Below are 25,202 nucleotides of genomic sequence, written 5' to 3' on the forward strand. Positions count from 1 at the left end.
TTAAGGTCCCCTATCAAAGAATTATGAAAAATACATAAAGTTCAACTACTGTGAATCCACTCAAAAAAGGATACGAAGAGAAGATTTTATGGGGACTTGCTGCTGTTTCAGGAATCTCTCACAGTGCTTTAAAACCAACGTAAGATCATTTTCTGCACTGTCTTTCAACAGGTTGAGGAACTTGCCATACCTATATTAAAAACCCACAAAACATAAAAACTGAAAAATGTCAGGTCTGCATTGTAAATTAACTTTTTAAAACCTATCAAGAGCAGTCCTCTTCTTGATAGCATAAGTATGCTATACAGAACTTAGTAAAGCTTAACACTCAGTGTATGTTCCTGATAATTATTTTTGGATTAGATAATGATATTTGAATTAGATTATTATATCTGGTAAATGCTGACATTTTAAAGGAAAATAAAACAGTAGTGAAAGAACAGAATGTAGATACTTAGATGAAAAGAATGCAAGCATTTTTTTCCTGAACTTAATCTAGAACAAGTAATGTTGACAGCTTAGACTGACAGAATGTTAACACTGGAAGCAATTTTAGATTTCGTCTAGTCCAGTGGTTCTGAGGGGAGGGTACTTTGTCCTGGGGCCACTTTGGAAATTCACGGGGGTGTTTCTGATTGCATAGTGAATGGGGGCACTACTGGTACTTGGTGAGTGGTGGCCAGGAGGTTAAACATGGGGCAGTCCTGCACAACAACTTGCAAATGGCCTGGCTGTTACTTGCATGGATGAAGAAGCTATTTGTAATTATCTGAAACCAATTCTGTATTATATAAAATCATAAGATGTTTTTTTCTATATTTTTTATTATAAACCGAATGTAACCATGTGCACATCAGAGAAAGGAAGTACTTTCATTTCAAGCCTAAAACTTGTTCACCATTCTGGAAAGTTACTTTGCCAGTGGCAAAACTCTACTAGAGGTATTTGAAGCACCAAAATACTGTCAGTCTCTATTTACAGGTGCCAAAGTTACAATGACTATTTGGTTGACAGCTATGTCATATACTGCAGGTGTGTACAAACATTCCATTACAAAGTATTTTCCATTCACTTCTTACCAATAAGACATTGTACTGAATTAAAAAATATATATATGACTAGCCTGCTTATATTATCTATAGATTCCATTTCAGAATAGAAACTGGACATTACAAAATAAAAAGCAGATAGAGGGCCACAAAACAATGAATTATATGCTTTATGTGATACAGATGGATGAGCTAAAATTACTTTAATACATTTCATTATAATTTCATTATGTTACGTATTTATGAAAACATTCTTTTTAAAAGCTTCCACATGCATCCTTTTTATATTTGATTCTAAAGATTACCCACTGAAGTAGGAGGGAACTGTCAAGATCTCCATTTAATAAGCAAGAGAGAAGACTTAGTCCTTAATTCCCAGTCTGCCATTTAGTTTCTTTTGAAAATTACAATTTGAGTACTAAAAATTCAAACTACTATAATTGGCTTATTCATTTTTAACTTCTGTGTCTATCCTTAAGGTACTTTTGTACTCATCACCATAGTTTAACAATTAAAATCTACCATATTTTAGGGGCACCTGGGTGGCTCAGTCAGTTAAGTGTCTGACTCTTAGTTTTGGCTCAGGTCATGGTCTCACTGTTTTCCTGAGTTCAAGCCCCACGTTGGGCTCTGCACTGGCAGCACAAAGTCTGCTTGGGATTTTGTCTCTTCCTTTCTCTGCCCCTCCCCCACTCACACTGTTTCTCTCTCTCTCTCTCTCTCTCTCTCTCGCTCGCTCTCAAATAAACTTAAAAAAAAAACTACCATATTTTAGAAAATGGCATGATTGCGCTACCAAAGTGCTCATTTTTACAATACTCTTTTTTTTTTTTTTTGGTAAAAGCCAGGAGTCATAGAGGCTTAAATATACTGTAATTAGCCTCTGAAGTGATAATGAACCATAAATGATGTACTGGCAGAGGTAATTTAATCATATGCCAATATCCTCAAAACAAAGTTATTATTTTCTGAATGATAGACTCTGCATTTAAAGTACACAAAATAGTTGGTTGTTAAATACTATTAAGCACATATCAGGTAGATAAAACAAATTCTAGAAATGAGCAAGGGAGATATTTCCCTGTAATATACCTGACAGTCATTTTAATGCCAAGCTGCTGCACAGATGAAAGACTTTCGTTCTTCACATTTGCATCAGTAGCTAAACACAAAAGAAAACTGGGTTATAAAAATGTATAAAAGTCTGCATAATAATCACAGTTTAATTGCAAATTGATGAAAGTAATATTTTTACATATTTTAATGTGAATTTTGAAAACACTGATGAATTTGTTCTTTTAAGAGCTGTCAGTTATATTTTCAAAGAAATTAATAAGAAACTTTACAAATAACTTTTCTCCTATAAAAATCATTTAAAAGCATATTAAAATCAAACAACTAATTGTAGTTTTAAAGCAACCTATTTTTACTCGAATCTCAGAACACAAAAGGTGTTAACCCAAAAATGATCTAGGATATTGTACTATAATCAAGCACTGCATATATAAGATTTTGAATTACAAATATGTATAAGTATGGCTGTTTACCTCTTAAAGATTTAAGTCAAGAAGGAATAATCAGTTACTACCTATAATGTATAACAATATATGAGGGTGGAGTGAACAAGGTTCTTCCAGCAGGTGCATTTTCTTTGTGATGGAGGAGTTGTGATCTACCAAAAGTGAAGGGGCTGTCTGGACTACGGGAGAGACTGAAAATTTAGTTCTGGAGAACATTGGATTACCAAGCTAACAGTGAATGCTCAAAAGCATCACTAGGTAGCGCTAAGGGGTCTAGTTGAAACTTTCAGTTTTTGGCTGAAGAAACTGTAGCATGCATACAGACAGACACACAATATTAAGGGAACTGTCCAAAATCACATAGTTATCAAGTGGCAAAGAGAACTAAAATCTGGGTTTCTCATACTCATATCGGTGATTTTTTTTCCCTCCCATTACACACTGGTGCATCTCATCCTATCAATATAATCTACTTAACTTGCAGACTCATTCACTCCTTTTAATACACCCTTTTGGATAAAGTAACTTGCATTACCATGCTAGAAGCTGTGGGGGCTACAAGATAAATCATACATCTTGCCCTAAAAGAACTTCCCACGTAGTGTCAGAGATAAAATTCATATATAGATAACTCTGATAAAAATGTTTTAAAGTACTAAGTGGAACAAGAATGGTACAGATAGAGAGTTATGTGAATTCAGAGAGAGAGATTAGGAAGAAGCGGCATTTAAACTGAACCTTAAAATATGGTTAGGCTTGAGATCTACAGACATAAGGAGGAGAAACAAATTAAACATCACTGTTATCAAACATCTACTCATTGGACCAGCAATAATTCATCTTTTAACACTCTTAGAGGTAAGGTACATCTAGAAGCATCTCCTAGTTTGCCTAGGACTAGAGTGGTTTTAGCACTGTAAGTCTCATGCCCTCATAGTCCTAGCCAAACCAGAGGGGTTTATCACCTATGTAGAGTGGCAATTTTCTTTAAAAAAAAAAAAAAAGATAAAATGTGCTCTGTTAATTTCTTGACAAGCTACACCTGAGTTTTTCTTATTTAGATCAGAACACAATCTTAGCAGTATTGTTATATTTTGCCTATAATGATAGCAGTTAAGCTACTTTTTATGTATCTTAGAATTCCTCCCTATTTATAACTCTAACTTTACTAATAGATGTGCATTCTAGATATACAGATTGCTAAGGACAGCTCTGCCCCATTTGTATAAGCCAATAATTCTGCCTCCTTCTCTTAGACAGAAAAAAAAAATGAGTTTTCATTACTTGAGGCCAAAAACATATATGTCACAAATTATTCTCACTCTCACAAAATGGTCAATTTTTAAAACTATTAATCATCATTCATCATGTTCACCATAATTTTAAGTTCTTAGTATTATCAATGGCATTTAAAAAGAAACCAGCCATAATTTAAGCATCATTTTTAATGTCCCCTACAATATAATCAGGTTAAATTCATTTGGACAGTGACCAGGATGTTCTTTCTGTGTCAGTACCTGAATCTAACTCCTGGTGATCCTACATTTTATTAGCAATTGTATTTCAGTTTCCCAAGTTTAAATAACATAAAACTTTAGTGCTGTAGTGTTGGTGACACTGGCTGACTTTACAAAATTCAAGAAGTTTCAGTAAAATAAATATTTTGGTTTTATATATTTTTAGAACCATGAAATAGACCTACCTCCAATCAACTATCATAATGGGAGATTATAAGATTGATTTTTTTTTATTAGTAAGCTATCAAATTTTCTTTAGGTATACCTTATATTCAAAGAAATATAATTAAGTATATACTTTAATTAGTTTTGACAAATGCATACAAGCTGTATAACCGACATCCCTCTAAGATGTAGAAAATTTCCCTCACCTAGAAGTTCCTCATGCTCCCTTCCAGCCAATTCCTGCATATCCTTCTTCCCTAAACTAGCTACTATTCTGATCTCTTTCACTGTTGGTGTAGCTCTACTTAGAACATCATATAAATGGATTCACAAGTATATACCCTTTTATGTTTGTTTTTATTTCACTTAACACAGTGTTTTGAGATTCATTCCATACTGTTGCATGTTACCAAGTTTTTTTTTTAATTACAAGTAGTATTCCATTATATAAAATGCTGAAATTTGTTTATTCAATGTATATCCTGAAATTTATTTTTATTTTGGGACACACGTGTTTCTTTTTTCAGATTTTAATTTTCATGAATAAAGAGCTCTGAACATTCTTGGACAAATATGAAAGGTGAGCTATCACCTCAGGCCTATCAGAATAGCTAAAAGACAAGAAAGAAGTGTCAGCAAAAATGTGGACAAAAGGAACCTTTGTACACTATTGTTGGGAATATAAATTGGTAGCTATGGTAGAAAACAGTAGAGAGGACTCCCCCCTCCCCCAAAATTAAAAATAGACATATCATATGATCCAGTAATTCCACTATTGGGTATTTACCCAAAGAAAATTAAAACATTAATTCAAAAAGATACCTGTACCTCCGTTTATTGCAGCATTATTTACAGTAGGCAAAATATGGAAGCAACCTAAGTGTCCATCAACAGATGTATGAGTAAGGAAGATGTGGTGTATATCTGTACATACGTACATACACATGCACGTACACACACACACACACACACACACACACACACAGGAAGATTACACAGCCATAAAAAAGGATGAGATCATGCCACAGGTGACAACATGGATGGACCTAGAGGGTATTATGCTAAGTGAAATAAGTCAGACTAAAACAAATACCATATGATTTCACTCATATGTGGAATCAAAAAAAAAAAAAAAGAAAAAAGAACAAACAACAGAATCAGTCTTATAAATACAGAAAACAAACGGTGCTTGCCAGAAGAGAGGGTGTTGAAGTGTTAGGCAAAATGGGTGAAGGGGAGTGGGAGATATAAGCATCCAGTTATGGAATGAATAAATCATGGGGATAAAAGCCACAGTGTAAGAAATACAGGTGATGATACTGTAATTGCAATGTATGGGGACAGACAGTAGCTACACTTATAATGAACAAAACATCACGTATAAACAATCAAATCACTATGTTGTACACCTAGAATTAATGTAACATTGTGTGCAAACTATACTCAAAAACAAAACAAAATGAAATAGTAAAGTTCTTCAGGCTGAAATGATACTATGAATACATAGATACACACACGTACAAGAGTACAAGATAATGTAAATATATGGGTAAATATAAAATAATTTTGCTCGTTTCTTAATTCAGTTAAAAATAATTGACTCAAGGGAAAAATAATGTGTAAAAGTAAAATGCATGGAGAATATAGCACACAGGAATGACAAATGGAAATATGCTTTTTGTAAGGTTCTTATGTGAATAACATAATATTAATTCAGGGTAGACAAAAATTATCAAAATTATATATAGAAGTTTAAAATATCGATAATCATGTAAATGGACTAAAAACAATCAATGGCAGAAATTCTCAGACTGAATTAAAAACAGAAAGCAAGATAAAACTATATGCTATATGTTTTAGGATGCCCTTAAACTGAAAGACATGATAAAGAATGGGAAAACATATCCTACCAATACTAATCGTAAGAAAGCTGAATGTCTACATTATTGCCAGACAAAATACACTCTAGGACAAAGAGTATTAGAGATAAGATACTTTTTTTTAAAGAATAGCATGATCAATATATCAAGAAGAAAAAGCATTACTAAGTATGTATTTACCAAATTGGAAAGCTTTACAATACATGAAGCAAAAACTAAATAATTAAAGGGACAAACAGATAAACATAAAATAATAAAGAGACAGCTCAACACTACTGTATCAGTATTTGGTACCAAAAACAGACAAAAATTTAGAAATTATCTAGAAAATCTGAACAGCATGACAGAACTAAATTGTCCTTTTTGGTTATTTATAAAACACTACAACCATCAGCTCCAAAATATACATCCTTTTCATTTGTCAATGGAACATTTACTAAGACAGAACATTTATTAGGCCATAAAAAGTTTCAATAAATTAGAAATAAATTAAATTATACAGAGAATATTCTCTAAATACAAAAGAACTAAAATAGAAACCAATAACGAAAAGATATCTGGAAAATCTCCCAACACTTGAAAGTTAAGCAAAACACTGGAAATTGAGGTCAAAGAAGAACTAGCAAGCTAAATTAGAAAATATTTTCAATGTAATGATAATTAAGACCTATCTAAACATGCATTGGGAGGCAACTAAAGCACTGCTTAGGGGAAATTTTATAGCTCTATCTACTTATATTAGAAAAGAATAAAGGTTTAAAGTCAGCGATATAAACTTCTATCACAGAAGCTAGAAAAAGAGGTGGAAATTAAACCCAAAGTCAGTAGAAAGAAGGAATAAAATATAATACAAACCAATAAAAGAGAAAATAAAGAAGTACAGAGTATATCAATAAAACCAAATTTTAGTTCTTTGAAAGGATCAATAATATTGACAAAACTCTACACGGCTTATAAAGAAAAAAAAGAGAGAAAACACAAATTATCATTATCAAAAATAAAAGAGAAAATATCACCATAGATCTTACACACCCAAGAAGACAGCAAATCTGTGAAGAGTCTTACATTAATTAATGAAATTCAATCAATATTTAAAAAGCATACCATAAAGCAAACTCAGACCCATATGGTGTCACTTAACTAGTTAATTGTATCAAATAAATAAATTAGTAACAATCTTGCATACTTACAAGCACAGCATAACCATGACCCCAAAAGATGCAAAGACATTAAAGAAAACTAATGACTAATATTGCACATGAATATAAATAGAAAAAAATATTTAAAAAATATTAGCCAAATTCAGCAATATATTAAAAGAATAAAGTATCATGATTAAGAAGAGTTCATCTGAAAAATGCAAAGTTAGTTTAACATTCAAAAATCTATCAAATCCATCCTTTCCCCTAAGAATAGGAACAAGCAAATTGTATACTCCTACTTATACACTTAATTAAGTCTTGACAAAATGTACAAAATAATTCAACGAGGTAAAAAGCTTTTCAATTAATTGTGTGGGAACTAGATATCAGGGGGAAAAAGGTGTAAACTCTTACCTCATACCACATAATGAATAACTCAAAACAGATTATAAACCTGCGGTTAAAACTATAAAGTTTTAACCTATGAAGTATAGAAGACTATCTTTATGGCCTTAATGTAAACAAAGATTTTCTGAACAGAACCCTGAAAGTACTGCCCACAGAAGAAAAATTGGTAAGTTGGACTTCATCAAAATTTGACTTTATTTTTCAAATTTTTATTTAAATTCTTGTTAGTTAACATATAGTGTAATATTGGCGTCAGGAGTAAAACTTAGTGATTCATCACTTACACAGAACACACAGTGCTCAACACAAGTACCCTCCTTAATACCGAATACCATTTAACTTATTCTCCACCTATCTCCCCTCCATCCACCCTGTTTGTTCTCTATAGTTAAGTCTCTTATGGTTTGCATCTGTTGTTTCCCCCAAGTTATTAATTTTAACCATTCTGACAGATGCAAAGTGGTATCTCATCATGGTTGATACGGATTTCCCTGATGATCAGTGATATTGAGCATCTTTTCATGTGTCTGTTAGCCATCTGGATGTTTTCTTTGGAAAAATGTTCATGTCTTCTGCCATTTCTTAACTGAAATATTTATTTTTGGGGTGCTGAGTTTGATAAATTCTTTATAGATTTTGAATACTAACCCTTTATCACATGTCTCATTTGCAAATATCTTCTCCCATTCTGTAGGTTGCCTTTTAGTTTGGTGATTGTTCCTTCGCTGTGCAGAAGCTTTTTATCTTGATGAAGTTCTAATAGTTTGCATTTGCTTTTGTTTCCCTTGCCTCTGGAGACATGTCTAGTAAAAAGTTGCTGCCTGTGTTCTCCTCTATGATTTTGATGGTTTCCTATCTCACATTTAGGTCTTTCATCAATTTTGTATTTATTATTGTATATGGTGAAAGAAAGTGGTCCAGTTTCATTCTTCTGCATGTTGCTCTCCAGTTGTCCCAAAACCATTTGGAAGTAACTGTCTTTTTCCCATTTGATATTATATCCCACTTTGTCAAAAATTAGCTGCCCATATAGTTGTGGGTCCATTTCTGGGCTTTCTATTCTGTTACATTGATCTATGTGTCTGTTTTTGTGTGAGTACCATACTATCTTGATGACTACAGCTTTGTAATACAGTTTGAAGTCTGATGCCCCCAGCTTTGCATTTGTTTTTCAAGATTGCTTTGGCTATTCAGGGTCTTTGTGGTTCCATACAAATTTTAGGATTGTTTATTCTAGCTCTGTGAAAAATTCTGGTCTTATTGGTAGGGATTCCATTAAATGTGTGGATTGCTCTGGGCAGTATAGACATTTTAGCAATGTTTGTTGTTCCAATCCATGAGCATGGAATGTTTTTCCATTTCTGTGTCATCTTCAATTTCTTTCATAAGTGTTCTATAGTTTTCAGAGTACAGATCTTTCACTTCTTTGGTTGGGTTTACTCCTAGGTATCTTATGGGTTTTGGTGCAGTTGTACATTGGATCAATTCCTTGATTTCTCTTTCTGCTTCTTAAAGGTGGACTTTCATTCATCAAAAGACACCATTAAGGAAATAACTAAACAGGCTACACAATGGAAGAAAATACCTGCAGTATAAATTAGATAAAGGATCATATCCATAATCTATAACCACCACCTATAACTCAAACATAAGAAGTCATGAAACCCATATAAAAATGTTGAGGTGGATAGGAAACAAAATACTTGGATAGACATCTCAAAAGAAGAGATGTATCCAACACCATTAATCATCAGGAAAATGTAAATTAAAACCACATGGAGATACTACTGCACACCTACTAAAATAGCTAAAATTTAAGACTGAAAATACCGAGTGTTGGTAAGAATAAAGAGCAATTGGAACTGTCATACACTGTTGGTTAGAGTGTAAAATGGTACAACTATTCTGGAAAATGGTTTGGGAATTTTTCATAACATTGAACATACTTCTCTCTATGAATTCCACTTATCTGTACTTATATAAAAGATTGATTTTTATAAACTATTACCAGAACAATTTTTACTTAGACAATAATGCTTAGAATTCTAGTACATATAAAATTTTAATCGGACTAAACATGAGAAATATTTATCTTCATCTACATATAGATCTGTGTGCTTATAATACTAATGTCTCTCTTTTGAAAAGTATAATACAGCTAAATATCTTAAGTGTAGGGGGAGTGTACAGTGAGCTAAGGGTACTAATAAGGAGCATTCCTGATGCTATCGAATTCTGTACATCAGGGTAACTTCTAGCAGAAGATGCTGACATCTCTATCAGGGAAGAATGGAATAGTTAAGGATCAAGGTGAGTGAGTTACCCAAAAGGACTATGATACTCCATGTTATATGAGGTTCGGGTTCTTAGTTCTTCGCCATATAAGGAAAGCGTACTTCCAGAGTGATCTAGCTGTCTGCCTGAGGAGTCCTCTTACCTCTTCTGGGATTGTGTAAATAATTTCCCCGATCTATGCCTTTTCTAAAAGTTTATGATGCTGTATATTGAGTAAAAACTGAATTCTGCACATTTCAACAGATAATTGTTCCCAATTATGGCTGTTCATCAAATTTCTCTGAGCCTTTTAAAAGTAAAGATAAACAGACTCCACTCCAGACTACTGAAGGAGATTGCTGAGAGTGAATGTCCAGTCATTTGTATTTTTAAAGATCACTACAGCTTATTCCTTGTGCACTGAACTTGAGATCAACATTTAAAGGAAAAAAGGTGAAGTTTAGCTACAGTTAAAATTGGACAGGAATAGTCCACCACACAAATTTCATTTTTAAGAATGTAGTAGTTAAATAATCAAAGAGGCTTTTAAATGAGAATATGGGGGAGGGTATTAAACATACCAAAACAAACATCAAATACCCATTCTAAGAAAACACTAATAATAGAGCGCCTTGATGGTTCAATCAGTTAAGTGTCTGAATCTTGATTTTGGCTCAGGTCATGATCTCATGGTTCGTGAGCTCAGGACCTACATCAGCTCCATCCTAACCATGGAGCCTGCTTGGGATATTCTCTCTCCCCTCTCTCTCTCTCTGCCTCACCCCCTACTCGCACATGTGTGTGCATGCTCTCTGGCTCTCTCTCTCTCTCTCTCTCTCAAGATACATACACATTTAAAAAAAAAACCCAATAAACGAAAACAGTAATATTAAATACACATAGGTGACATTAGTGTGAATAAAACCCCATTGAAAAAAATAAAGTTTCAAAACAGGAATAAAGAAGTCAGAAAATAGTTAACTATTTACTAAATATTTTATTTACAGAGCCACTTCAATTTTAAATTTGTTTGATATATGACAACTTGACAAACAGAAATGGATCTTGGGACTACAAAAGTTCATTGAAATAATCTTTTGTTATATGCAACCTGGACTAAATACAATTTATGAAGCAATAATTAAAATCCTCAGAAATAAAACAAAATTGATGGGGTAAAATAAAATTCAATGATAAAAATATATGTCTTCAGGGGATTCTGATGTATCACTGGTAACCAATGACTTATTGAAACATGCGCATCTATGTGTGAGATACATAATAGATGCTTAATAAACACTGAGTGAATGAGTAGAAAAATGAATAAATGAATGAACAAGAAATTATACTTTATATCAAATGGAGCAAGGTAGAGATGGAAATGGATATGGATTTAAAAATATTTTCTGTATATTGAAATTAAGTAACAAATGGACGATATAGTTCCTACTCCCTGGAGTCACTATGAAAAACATGTTGCTGATAAAAAATCAACCAATGACACCTATAGCATCATAGTTGCCCTACTTAATGTCAATTCAGTCACAGTATTAACTATTTGAAATAACCAATCAATTTAATTGTAAATACAATGGTCTCAGAACAAAAAGAGTTGGAAAAATTGGCTTAATAATGACTGAAATTGCTCACTCTGGTAATGAATTATGTTCTGTTTTTGGTTTGCAAGCTAGCACACAGAGCAGTAGTAGAAGATACGAAATCTATTCCACCTGGCACTTGGCTAATGTTGTGGAAAAAATTAATTTTTAGAAGAGTAAAGAACTTCTCCACTGGAGTACATTTCCATGGTTAGAGAAGCAGTTACCGCTTTGTTGTTTACAGATTCTTCTGAAAGCCCTGCTGTATTTGTTATAAAGTCAAAGAACTCTCACCATCCAAAGGAGTCAACCAATCGGTATACTCTCTCCTACCTCCTTCCTTCCCCAGAGACAGTCTGCAGACTCTGTTGCTTCTCTTTTAACATGTGGTTGTAACTATCCATTTTATTCAATTCTTACTGACATAAAATTCAACTTCTTGTGGCCAAGCTATTGTGAGTCTCAGTCTCCTAATTCATATAATCAGCATTATTTGGGGGAAAAAAAGGAATTTTCTTTCCAGGTCTCTATGCAATGACCCTTTCCTGCAAGTCTCCCTTTCTAGTTTTTTCAGCTGTAATAGCCCAGCAGGCCACACTGATGCCACTCTTTCTGCTCCATTATCACTTCTTCCTCTTATCCTCCATGATGGCACTAGTCAACTCTGATCACTCTTTCCACTGAAAACCTGTGGCATTTAAAACAAAACCCCTCATTTGAAAATAACCCAATTTAAATACCATAATTAAAGGCACATTGCCTGAAATAAAATAGTGAGCTGGAAAATACCAGTTTTCTTTATTTTCTGTTACTAAATGCTGCAATTTACTTAATTCATGATTGTATTACTATTTCCCCTCTTTTGAGGACAATGTAATCCATGTTATAGATTTCCTTGCAATTATCAAGTGTACTCACAAACATGCTCCCTAAATGTAAGATAGAAAAGAGCATATTTGCTGAATGTCCAAAGAAAGTAGAAAATGTGTTTATATATATTAAGGTTAAAAGGATTTTAATAGTCAAAAGGTGAAACAATGCAATATTTTCTGACTTCTTTCCAACTTTTTGATTAAAAGCATAAAGAGTAAAGTCCTAACATTAAAAATAATTACTACCTTTAAAGGAATATTTCTCATTTAAAGAAGCAATTACAGTAGGAATAAAAAATCCCCAACTCATTCCAGGGAATTAAACCAAGAAAAAATTGACATCACTTAAGATTTGGAAAGATACCTATATAGATGTACAAACTACAATTGTGCAGAAATTTGTTCATTCCTTTTTCTTTAAGGGGATAAACGGCTAAACTAATCTGATTTTTCCAGATTTGCAAATTTTATAATGGATTGAAATCCTGAGGGAACTAACAACAGATGGATGATTGTGTTATTCTAATTTCAGCTACCTTAGGGTTTAAGCAAGCTGTCATTTTTAAAAAGACAATTTCTCATTTCAAGAAACATGAAAAAAACCAATGAATATATCTATCCAGCATTTGCTTTGAAACATCTTTTATATCAAAACATGGTTTTTATTTATTTAAAGTAAATAGAGTGAAATTTTATAATAGGAAACCATTGATTCACTAGTCAAAACAATAAATGATGAAGGGTAAGGATATCTAAAGCTATGGGAAGAAAATGATGTTAGCAATAAGCTTACCCTATCATAATATATACTGTACAATCAATAAATAAGAAGCTACCTTATTTTTGGCTGTACTCTAAAACTCCAGTGGACAGCTGTTCAGCAGGAGCCTTTAAAGAATTTAAATTCACATTTGGAGTTTATCTGCCTCGATCATACATCCAAAAAAGCCATCTGAATTCTCCCTCAGCATAATTGAGAAATTTAATACAGGGCAATGAATGTGTACATATTGAGCAATTAGTCTTGTTAAGTATTAGATGATTTATAAAACATATCTACAGAAAATGTGACCCAACAATGTGCCAAGGATAGCTGCAGAAATTGGAGATTATACTGAAGACTAGGGAATGGCCACGCAAATCTCCATAATTACCATTTCTTGTTTCCTCTCTTAGTCACAGACGTGACCATTAATCCCTGTATGTTTTCACATACATTTCCAGGCTTATTCATAAAGTTATCATTTTCTTCACAAATGGTCTTCTGCAAAATTCTCTTCACAATTTGTTTTCTTTCCTCTGTACTTCAATTGCCTGATTTTAAATGTGATGATTATGCCTACTGCAAAGTGTAGTTATTCATAGGGTTGAATAAAGAACACACATCAAGTACCTCAACATACTACTTAGCTCATAAGAGGTGCTCAATATGTATCAATTCCCTTCATCTACCTAAATTTCTGTTTAATACTACCTTATATTTTCCTCTCATTTCTTTGTTCTCATTTTCTTATGTTCTATTTCACCCTTTTGCCAAACCTGCATTAAAGTTTACTGTGTAAATAATTAGGTGTATGTTCATATGTGTATATGCAATTACCAATATATTTAGAATTGTTATACAGATGTATTTGTGTGAATACAGATAATTATGTTACAGTATATGTATCTATTTTAATAAAAATATATCAAATACTATATTAAAGATACAAAGGAGTTTGAGACCTAATGGGATAATTGAAACTAGCCACATACAACAAATATCAAAATAGTAGTTTAAAGTGAATATAATAATGAGCAAAGAGGAGGAACATCTACTTAGTAAGAGGGAAGGGAACATTGTAGCTGCAACTTTACAGTTGAGTTGGACATTATCCTATGGGTGTCACGGGGAGAGGAAAGCTCATTCAGGAGGAAGAGGCAGAACAAAGGTTCAGTGACATGAATGCACGGGAGGTCTTTGATAGTGGTAATAGAGTCAGAGGGATAGGCTGGCCCAGACTGGAAGTAAATATTTTTAAGTAAATATGATGTACAGTGTCTAACTTGAATAAATATTTATTTTTTTTAATTTTTTTTTTCAACGTTTATTCATTTTTGGGACAGAGAGAGACAGAGCATGAACGGGGGAGGGGCAGAGAGAGAGGGAGACACAGAATCGGAAACAGGCTCCAGGCTCTGAGCCATCAGCCCAGAGCCTGACGCGGGGCTCGAACTCACGGACCGCGAGATCGTGACCTGGCTGAAGTCGGACGCTTAACCGACTGCGCCACCCAGGCGCCCCTTGAATAAATATTTAAATGATAATTTCTCCAGCAAACAGAGGAGTCATGCCACCGTAATGAGGAAGAGGAGCAATATCTCTTGATTATCTATTAATCATGAGTCTTTGCTACATCTCTGCTATGTTCACTATCTCTTTGTTTACCAACCCTCCCATTCTGGATATTCACCTTTGGCAGATTTCACTCTACTTCATCCTTTACACAGTCACTAAAATAATCTTCCTAAAGTACAGATGAATCAAGTAAGGCTTCTGCTCAGAAATCTCAAACGATTTAATCTATTGCCTACTAAAATTAAGACAAACTGATTGACATAATTTATGAAGCCCCCCTCCTTCATTCTTTTAGCCATTCTTTTATTTGTCAAATATTTCTTAATACTGCCATTCTAGTTGCAGAAGATACGATAGATAAGATATGGAAATTACCCTATAGGAGTTTACTGTCACATGAAGAATTAGACATTAAGTCAGAATGTGAGAAAGATATGACAGAGATGCATATTGGCTTTGTATATGAAGCTGATGATTTAGCAATTTATATTTCCAGCTCACATTTTTCCCCTAAATGCTAGATTCAAATATCCAATCCAGTGTAAAAAACATTATCTATTTAAATGTATAACAAGCATTCAAAACATAACATAAAATCAAGCTCTTCACCCCCTCTCTCAAACCTATTTCTCCCCCATATCAGTGTATGATAATCTCATCCTTCCAGTGGTTTGGATCAATAACTTAGAGTCTTTAATTCCTTCCTTTCTCTTACATTCCATAGTCAATCTGTTACTCAATTCTGTGGGCTCTCTAATCAAAATATACCCAGGATCCAAATATTTCTATCTCCCACTGACATCCTCATCCAGACCATTACCATTTTTCACCTGCATCTTCTCAATAGCCTCCTAATCCATCTTCCTGCTTTAGTCCTTTGTCCTCCCTTCAGTCTTTTCTCAACACAGCCACCATAGTGATTTTTGTGTAAATCTGAGGATGTGTTCCTATGTTCAAGATGCTACAGTGACTTTCAAAAGCCCTCTATCATCCTTCCTGTCTGCCTTCAACACCTACAATGCTTCTCCTGTACTTGTGTTCAGACACTCATGTCTCCTTCCTGGTCACTAGCTGGAATTCTCCTCCCCTGAAAATATCTACTTATCTTGCTCCCAACTTCTGCTAGTCTGAACATGATTTAATAATGTAACCTTCGTGCCCAAATAGCACTCTGTAGCCCTCTTCCCTGCTGTGTATTTCTCATTCGCTATCATACTATTTGATATACTGAAACATTTATTTCTTTATTGTCTGTGCTCCCACCAGAAGGCAAGATTTTCTCCTGCTTTTGTTTCCTGCTGTGCTTAAATGCTTAGAAAAATTCTACTAAATACTAGAGAACGATATCCATTTAATAAATGAGTGTGTATTTGGGTGGGGGAAGGAGAAGTTGGCCGTACTAATAGTTTAGGGTTCCTGAAAAATAAATAAAAGTCAAGGAGAGAAAGACATGATGCTGGAGATGAAGAAAAGGGAAGGATAACATAAGGCCTTAGGTTTTATGATAAGAAGCTTAGACTTTATGCAATGGTCAATGGTGATCTTCCAGGGAATACAGGAATGAATGGTTCAGATTCACACTTCAAAGATCACTCTGAGAGCAGCACAAAGAATACCTTTGAAGAGAAATCAGATTCTAATCAGCAACACCAGGAAAAGAGGCTGTTGTAATACTCGAGGCAAGAAGTAATGGTGGCCTGAACAAAGAAATCAATTAAGTAGATACACTTGAGATCTATTAAGAACACAGAATTAACATGGTTTGGTAATTGGGAAGAAAATGTGGACTTAAATCCACATAAAATGTGGATTTACTCAGTTTCTGGTTTAGGTGGACAGTAGTACTGCCCACCAAAATAGACAATGTAGAAAAAGAGTACATATCAATAAGGTCTGATGAGGTGAGGGCCCTGTTGGACATTTCAAGTTTGAGGGCTTCCATAGCACCTCTAGGTGATATTTACCTATCAAGTAGCTGGGAATACCACAATGAAGCTTATAGTTGATCTTTGAATGGAGGATGTGAATCAGAAGTTATCAATATATAAAGTAGGTAAAATCGTACAAACAAATGAGATCACTAGAGGACAGTGAATAGAATCAGAAGAGAAGACACTGCCTTAAAGGAAAATAACTTTTGATGGGTAGATAGGAAGAAAAAGAGCTCAGAAAGGGGTTAGAAAGTTATAAGAAAACTCACACATTTGCAAAGAGACTGAAAGATATCTAGATTATCCATAACACCAAGTGAGAGATTTTTAAGATGCAAGTTTGTGCATATTTTTAATCTAATTAGCTCTATGAAATATTATCTATTTTTTAGATAATTAAGTACTTTTCAAAATTCAAGATGTTTAAAACGTACCTGTATATTCCACTGAGGGGAAGTAACATTCAGATGGGCTTTCAGAGAGATGAAGCACAAATTTTTCAAGCAATTCTGGTAAAGCTGCAATAAACAAGAGAATAATTAGGATATTAAAGGTTAAGAATATACATGATAATACATCTCTAAAGTCACAGACTAGTAGATAAAAGTCATCTGAACTTCTTCACAGTTACACTCTTAAGGGGGTCCAATTCAAAACACATACCACTTTAATATTCATAACAATGTTTCCAATGTAAATTAAATTTTAATTGCTTCACTGAGAACCTATTCAATGTAAAACTGGAAAAGAATCATGTTATCTTTAGATTCTCTATGGATTACTTCAGAACTTGCTAAATGATTTCGATACAGAAAGAAAATCATCACTAATTAGGCTATAATATCTTATCATTATTCACACATAAAAAAAAAAAATATCTGAACTCCAGGACCACAGTCAAGGGACAGTTCTCCTCTTTCAAAACCAGGACATGTTAGGTGTTTTAGACACTTTGCAACTTTATATATGTTCAAGACAACTGGATCAAAAGTAAGCTTGCCAGCAACTGGGCAAAGGGTAAGATGCACTGGCAGAAAACAGGAATTTTAGGGCAATGATACTCTTCTGTATGATAAATCTCCCCCATTATACATTTGTTAAAATTCATAAAATGTACATGGCACCTGGGTGGCTCAGTTGTTTAAGCATCTGACTTCGACTCAGGTCATGATCTCATGGTTCATGAGTTTGAGCCTCGCATTAGGTTCATTGCTTTCAGTACAGAGCCCACTTCAGATCTTCTGTCCCCCTCCCCCACCCCTCCCCCACTCACATGTGTGTGGCTTTCTCTCTCTCAAAAAATAAACACTAAAAAAAATTCATAGGATGTACAAACACTAGGAATGAACCCTACTATAAACTATGTACTTTGGGAGACAATGATGTGTCAATGTAGGTTCATTGATTGTAACAGGGGTATCACTCTGATGTGAGATATTTTTTTTTTAATTTTTTTTTCAATGTTTTATTTATTTTGGGGACAGAGAGAGACAGAGCATGAACGGGGGAGGGGCAGAGAGAGAGGGAGACACAGAATCGGAAACAGGCTCCAGGCTCCAGGCTCCGAGCCATCAGCCCAGAGCCCGACGCAGGGCTCGAACTCACGGACCGCGAGATCGTGACCTGGCTGAAGTCGGACGCTTAACCGACTGTGCCACCCAGGCGCCCCTGATGTGAGATATTTATAGTGGGGAAAGTTGTGCATATATGCAGGCATAGAATGTATATGGGAATTCTGTACTTTCTGCTGAATTTTGCTGCGAATCTAAAGTTGCTCTAAAAAATAAAGTTCATATTTAAAAAAATAGGAAGAGGGGCACCTGGGTGGCTCAGTCGGTTGAGCGGCCGACTTCAGCTCAGGTCATGATCTCACGGTCCGTGAGTTCAAGCCCCGTGTCGGGCTCTGTGCTGACAGCTCAGAGCCTGGAGCCTGTTTCAGATTCAGTGTCTCCCTCTCTCTGACCCTCCCCGTTCATGCTCTGTCTCTCTCTGTCTCAAAAATAAATAAAACGTTAAAAAAAATTTAAAAAAAAAATAGGAAGAAATGCCTTTCTACTAGTGGAACAGTACAGAACTGAGCAAAAAAAAAGTTAGCTTTTCTCTGACAATGCCACATAGATATGCCACTGTGTTTGAATTTATTATCCTCAAAATGTATATAACCAGTTGAATTATACTTAATATAGAATCCAGAATTATTTTGCTGGAAAGAAATGTATCTTTAAAGCAACTTACACGCTTATACATGTATATTTAGCAAGTTTAAGTCACCTTTAAAAAAATTTTTTTTTAATGTTTATATATTTTTGAGAGAGACAGAGACAGAATGCAAGTGGGTTAGGGGCAGAAAGAGAGGGAGACACAGAATCTGAGGCATGCTCCAGGCTACGAGCTGTCAGCACAGAGCCCTGACATGGGGCTCGAGCTCACGAGCTGTGAGATAATGACCAGAGCCAAAGTCAGTTGCTCAACCAACTGAGCCACCCAGGTGCCCCAAGTCACCTTTTAAACTATGTATTACATTCAGGATATTGACTCTGATTTATATTAATCAAATGGTCTCTTTTTCATATCCAAGTACATTTTAAGCACATAAGTCACAAAGAAAATTAGTGTTCAACATGTGAAAAATGTAAATCAAATAGGAATAACAACATGTGCTTTCCAATAACTGTAGCTCTGATAAGTCATGTATCACAATATTTTAATGCCTTAAGGTAAAAACAAAATTTACTGAATTCTACTCATATTATGATTTCAAATTAAAGTAAGTATTAAAAAGTATGAGAATGTAATTGTTGAGGATCAGAAAGGGCACCAGTATTGACAATTATTTGAACTTCTAGTTGTTTAAGGGTTCTATCTTCACAGGCAGAAGGATAAATTCTCTCACTCACAGAAAAATCTTTCACAGTTTTTTATCTATGAATCTATACATAAATAATAGCCCTTAGGTGAGAGCTTTCAACTTCCATGTGTTTATGTCACTTAATATTGTCTCTTGAGATTATAATTTTTTAAGAGTATCTTGATGAATTTTAGAAACGATCATTCTGAATTCAATGATACAAATAAGAGGTGAGATACACATGAGTAGCAAAGGTTATATAAAAAGTTAGTTTTAAAGTGGAAATATCCATTTAAAATTATAATCATTCTCATTTTAGCACAATGATATGTTTGCTATGTGTTATGCACCCAAGTAAAATGTTTGAATTAATGAGAAAAGTCACAGCATACTGCTAAACAATTCTTTCAATCCTATGCCCCAAATCAGGGTTAGCCATCACACAGACACCTAAACAAACTCCATGAACTGGGAAAATTCTTTATCACATCTGTGAGGGAGGTAAACACAATATGATTTGAAACTTAATAGCCACCAGACTAATTGCAGGTGTTTACAAAGCACACTATTTTCTGGGAAGTACTGATCTTGAAATGCAAAATTATGCTATTAGATCCATACATTGAGAGCTTTTAGATAAAGTAATTCTAGACATCATATGCAAAAATGGCATTACCAAACTATCTGAAGAAGGTTCTGGATTTCTACTGGTTCCAATACAGTATATTAATTTTGCCCAGCAACCCTCATGAACAGCACTAGGCACTTGCAAATATTTTGAGAGATAGGCTATAGTCATGGAATAATACTAAAATCTAATCTACACGTGGTACTTGCCTTTTCAATGTTCTCAAGTAGCTTATATTCATTCTTTCCTCTATATTTTTAAAGAAAATTTACTTTATATAATTATAGATTCAGAAAGTTGTGAGGACAGTACAGAGATAACTTCCTTTATCCCTTCATTTAGAATAGGTCTGCTTTGACAAATTCTTCATCTGAAAATGTCTTGATTTTCTATTCCTGAAGACTATTTTCAGTGCTTGAATGTCACACTACTCCCTCTGTCCTCCATCTTTTCTGGTGAGAAATCAACAGTATTGATTTTCCCCTGTAGGTAAGATGTTGTTTCTTCCGGGGCGCCTGGGTGGCTCAGTCGGTTAAGTGTCCGATTTCATCTCAGGTCATGATTTCATCATTCATGAGTTCGAGCCCCGCGTCCAGCTCTGTGCTGACGACTCAGAGCCTGGAACTTGCTTCAGATTCTGTGTCTCCATCTCTCTCTCTGCCCCTCCCCTGCTCATGCTCTGTCTCTATCTTTCAAAAATAAACAAACGTTGAAAAAAAATTAAAAAAAAGATGTTTCTTCCCTTCTCTGCTTTCAAGATTCTTTTTGTCTTTAGTTTTTATTTTTTAAATTTATTTTAACGTTTATTTTTGAGACAGAGACAGAGCATGAAAGGGGGAGGGGCAGATAGAGAGGGAGACACAAAATCCAAAACAGGCTCCAGGCTGTCAGCACAGAGCCCGACATGGGGCTTGGACTCACGGACCACGAGATCATGACCTGAGCCAAAGTCAGATGCTTTACCGACTGGGCCACCCAGGTGCCCCTTGTCTTTAGTTTTTAAAAGTTTGACTATATTGTGTCTTGGTGTGAGTTTCTTTGGGTTTACCCTGGTTGTGGTTCTTGAATCCACAAGTTTAGGTTTCTTGAAAATTTGGAAAGTTTTTAACTATATTTCTTCAAATACATTTGTAGTCCTAACCTCTTTCTAGGTCTCCAATCACATGTTAGATCTTTTGTTATGGTTCCATAAGTCTCTGGGACTCTGTTAATTTTTTTTTTGTTTGTTTTTCAGTCTATTTCCTCTCTGTTAATACCTTCAAGTTTACCAATCCTTCCTTCTGTCCTTTCCAATTTATTGTTGACCAATCCATTTAGCTTTTTATTTTGGTTATAGTATTTTCATTTCTAAAATGTCCTTTTGGATTTTCTTTATTTCTTTGTTGATACTTTCTAATTTTAAATTTGCATGTGTGAGACAAAAAAACATGTGTGGAAGGGAGGGAAGGAGGGGTGGTGGCCCTGTTACTACTGAGTGATGGTAAAAATCCTGAATTTTGTACCTGAGTCTCCTCTGATACAATCCTAGCAAGGAGCAGCAAGGGTGCCCCATTACTGCCAGGTAAGGATGGAAGTACAGGTTATGCCCAAGTCTTGCTAGCAGGATTCTCTATGGTGGATTCTATGGTTGGATTAAAGTGGTTATTTTCTATAAAAAGTATCTTGATAGGCTACCCCTCTCCTGCTCCTTTTGGTTAAAGAGAGTATGCTTTTATTGACCCCGCCTTTTGATCCTATGACTTGATGGCCTTCTTAATCACTCTTTCTAGGATATACTAGGCAAAAAGAAAATTCAGAGAATTCACCTCTGAGGTGCCCACAAATATACACCACTTGTCTCTGAAAATGTAATTTCTCTAACAACAAAATATATTTTTCCCACTTTAAGTTTATAACAAATGATACAAATATGAAAACCATAAAGCATGGCTAATAAAGTGGACAATTTTATAGCTTACAAAAAAAATCTATCATATGTTTACATTAGAACCTTTTCCTTAGACTTTTATTCAAAATAATGTTCATTTAATAATGATGATTTTTAGAAAACAAATGCACAAGTAACTATGTGAATATAAAACAAATAATTTGCGGGGCGCCTGGGTGGCTTGGTCGCTTAAGTGTCCGACTTCGGCTCCGGTCATGATCTCACAGTCGTGAGTTCAAGCCCCACGTCGGGCTCTGTGCTGACAGCTCAGAGCCTGGAGCCTGTTTCAGATTCTGTGTCCCCCTCTCTCTCTGCTCCTCCCCTGTTCATGCTCTGTCTCTCTCTGTCTCAAAAATAAATAAATGTTAAAAAAAATTAAAAAAAAAACAAACAAATTATTTGCTAGTTTAGGAAACATAGCCATCACCTCAAAATAAAATTCCAATTTCCTTAAGAATAACTACATTTATTTGGCTGGATGTGGCAGAGTTTTAAAATATGTATCAATAAAAAAATCAATCAAGTTTCCAAAAATGTAGCAGTATGGTAAATTCAGGGGAAAGCTGGTGAAACCAAGCAAATTATTACCTAGGTAAAGTCAGATCAGTATTCAATTTGGTTACCAAGACCTCTTAGTTTAAAAAAAAGTTTTGTTGTCTCTCAGATTTTAATTTTTTTGATAGTTTATGTGCTGCCTACAATTTTACTGGTATTAGGGAGTAGGGGTCGGTGGGCATCTTCCTCCATGTTCTTTCTGGCCTCCAGCTTCCTTGCATCTCAGATCTTAATTTTTGTTTTCAAGGATCATAAGTTTCTCAGAAGTTAATGGACTTCTGGAATGAGTATTATGTATTCTAGACATGCCAGTACTAATCCACAGGAAACACAACTTCCATTAATATAATTTTCATACAAAAAAACCCACAAAAATTAAACAACGTACTCACCAGTTCCACTGATTATATCAGGTTTGGCCTTCATCATTTTGCAAAACTGTTTTCGGCAGTTTTCTATCCACTCAGTTTGTTTATCAGACATTTTGAAGCACAATAAAAGTTTGCCAAGATCATTGTCTAATAAGAAACATAGCTATATTATGATGAGAAACACTGAAAAATACGTATTAATGTTAAATATGTAAATAGTTACAAATTCCAGAAAAAGTATAGTATATGGCTTTCAAAAGAAAACATTTTCTGTAATTACATCTTATACGATCAATTGCTATTTATACTTATTAAATGCCCAGAAAAAATTTAAAAGCTCACAAAATGGACTGACTTATAACCATAATGCTTGAATATTCTTTTTCTTATATGAAAATGACTCATTACTGAGTATTTGAATAGACATCAAATAACAGATGTAATAAATGTAAGATTTCATTACATATATGGACATGAACATTATACTCTTATTTCATGCACATTGATATACAATTTTATTAATTCCTTTAAAAGCAAAAAGAAAACATAAGCATAGAAAAATTTCTAGTCAATCAATTATTTCCACTTCTTGCAAAAAATTATACTGAAAATGGATGACGCCAAAATATAACTTCTTTCTAAGCAATTTCATGAATACATGGGAACTTTCATCTAATTTTACTTTTCCATGTTAAATTTAGTTTTATTCCCATGAGATTTTTCCATCTTCCACTTTAATTTCATTCTTATGAGATTTAGCATTAGAAAACATCTATTAATAATATATTAAATAAGGACTTTGGCGTCTCTAAGAAAAGGGTATACAAATATTTATTCAAACAAACATATATAATATCTTCCCACATATATGTAGGCAAAGATTCAAGGGAAAGAAAAAAGAAGCAAAAATGTTATTTTCTAGAAGATCATGGGGGAATAGGTAGTCACATGAACTCATACCTTTTAACTTTCTTTGAAAGAGATTTTTGGGATCAAAAAGGAAAAAACCACCTTTTGAAAATAAAGGGTCAAAGGCCTGACTGCTCCTGCCCAAAGATGTGTCTGGGAACACTACCAGCACAAGTACATCTGCCTAAGCTCTATTTGGGGTGATAAATCCCACCGGGAAATAACAGTGGTCAATCTAATACCAGAGATAGTTTCAATCAACTCTTCTTTTCAAAAATAAAATAAAATAAAATAATAATAAAACAGGTCCTTATTCTTATAGCTTTAAAAACTTAATCATCCTACCATACCAAACTATTCTATTTTTTTCATTCAATATTTGTAAAAATATATTCAATAAATATGTATGGAGCTCCTACATACAAGATATGTATGTATCTTGGCTACAACAATCAAGACAAAGTCACTTACCTTCATGAATACCACATGACATAAACCATATGTTTGTATGCCTGTATATATATGTGTGTGTGTGTGTATAATACTGCAATTAAGACATATCATTCCTATGATCTAAATTGGTTTTATTTAGTCCTAAAAAGCAGATATATATATCACACAGCTCCCATGGTTATGAAATCTAAAATAATATAATTAAATATATAAATCATAATTTATGTAAATATGTCCTTATTTGGCATGTAGGTCACAAAAAAAGCCTTTGCATATCAAAGCTACATATTCTTTTATACAAGCATATGAGTATACAAGTAAACATACCAAAGATATGCATACTCACACAAATATACACATGAGCTAGAAAGAATTGTTTGTTCAAAGAATGTGTAATTCAGATACTTAGTATAAATATTCTCTTTGAATATTAAGACCAAAATAATGCTGTAACATTTCATAAATAGCCTCAATCAGAAATAATAACTAGAGAAAAATTAAAGTGATTAAATCAAAGTAAAAATGATTCTTTCAAATAAAAACTCTCAAAACCTTTAACCTAAACTCAAGAAATACCAAAGCTGATAATTTTGTTGAAAATTATGTTACTAATAACAACGTTATAATGTTAAATGTATCTTAACATGACTTAGGTAAAATACTTAATGCAACACAGCATTAAAATAAGTTTTTGTAGTTTCCATTTAGAATATCTACATAACTTATTTCCCAAGAACAAACTACCTAGAGTCTAATAGGAATCACTAGTGGCACATGACTGCAAAGACAAATGCAGTTTTTCATCTCTCTTTCCTCC

General features: G+C 34.0%; 1 protein-coding gene across 2 annotated transcripts in view; it reads right to left on the bottom strand.

Annotated features, from left to right (window-relative positions):
- The window catches only part of TBC1D32 (TBC1 domain family member 32), a 213,040-nt gene that overhangs the window by 28,683 nt on the left and 159,155 nt on the right, over nucleotides 1-25,202 (bottom strand). For both annotated transcript variants that reach the window (XM_043592221.1, XM_043592222.1), the window contains exons 27-30: nucleotides 23,045-23,170; nucleotides 17,129-17,212; nucleotides 2,142-2,211; nucleotides 75-190 (exon numbers count right to left, since the gene is read on the bottom strand). In XM_043592221.1, coding sequence (XP_043448156.1) covers nucleotides 75-190; nucleotides 2,142-2,211; nucleotides 17,129-17,212; nucleotides 23,045-23,170 — 396 coding nt within the window. The remainder of the gene's footprint in view (nucleotides 1-74; nucleotides 191-2,141; nucleotides 2,212-17,128; nucleotides 17,213-23,044; nucleotides 23,171-25,202) is intronic.

The sequence above is a fragment of the Prionailurus bengalensis genome, chromosome B2 (assembly GCF_016509475.1).
Source record: "Prionailurus bengalensis isolate Pbe53 chromosome B2, Fcat_Pben_1.1_paternal_pri, whole genome shotgun sequence".
NCBI lineage: Eukaryota > Metazoa > Chordata > Mammalia > Carnivora > Felidae > Prionailurus > Prionailurus bengalensis.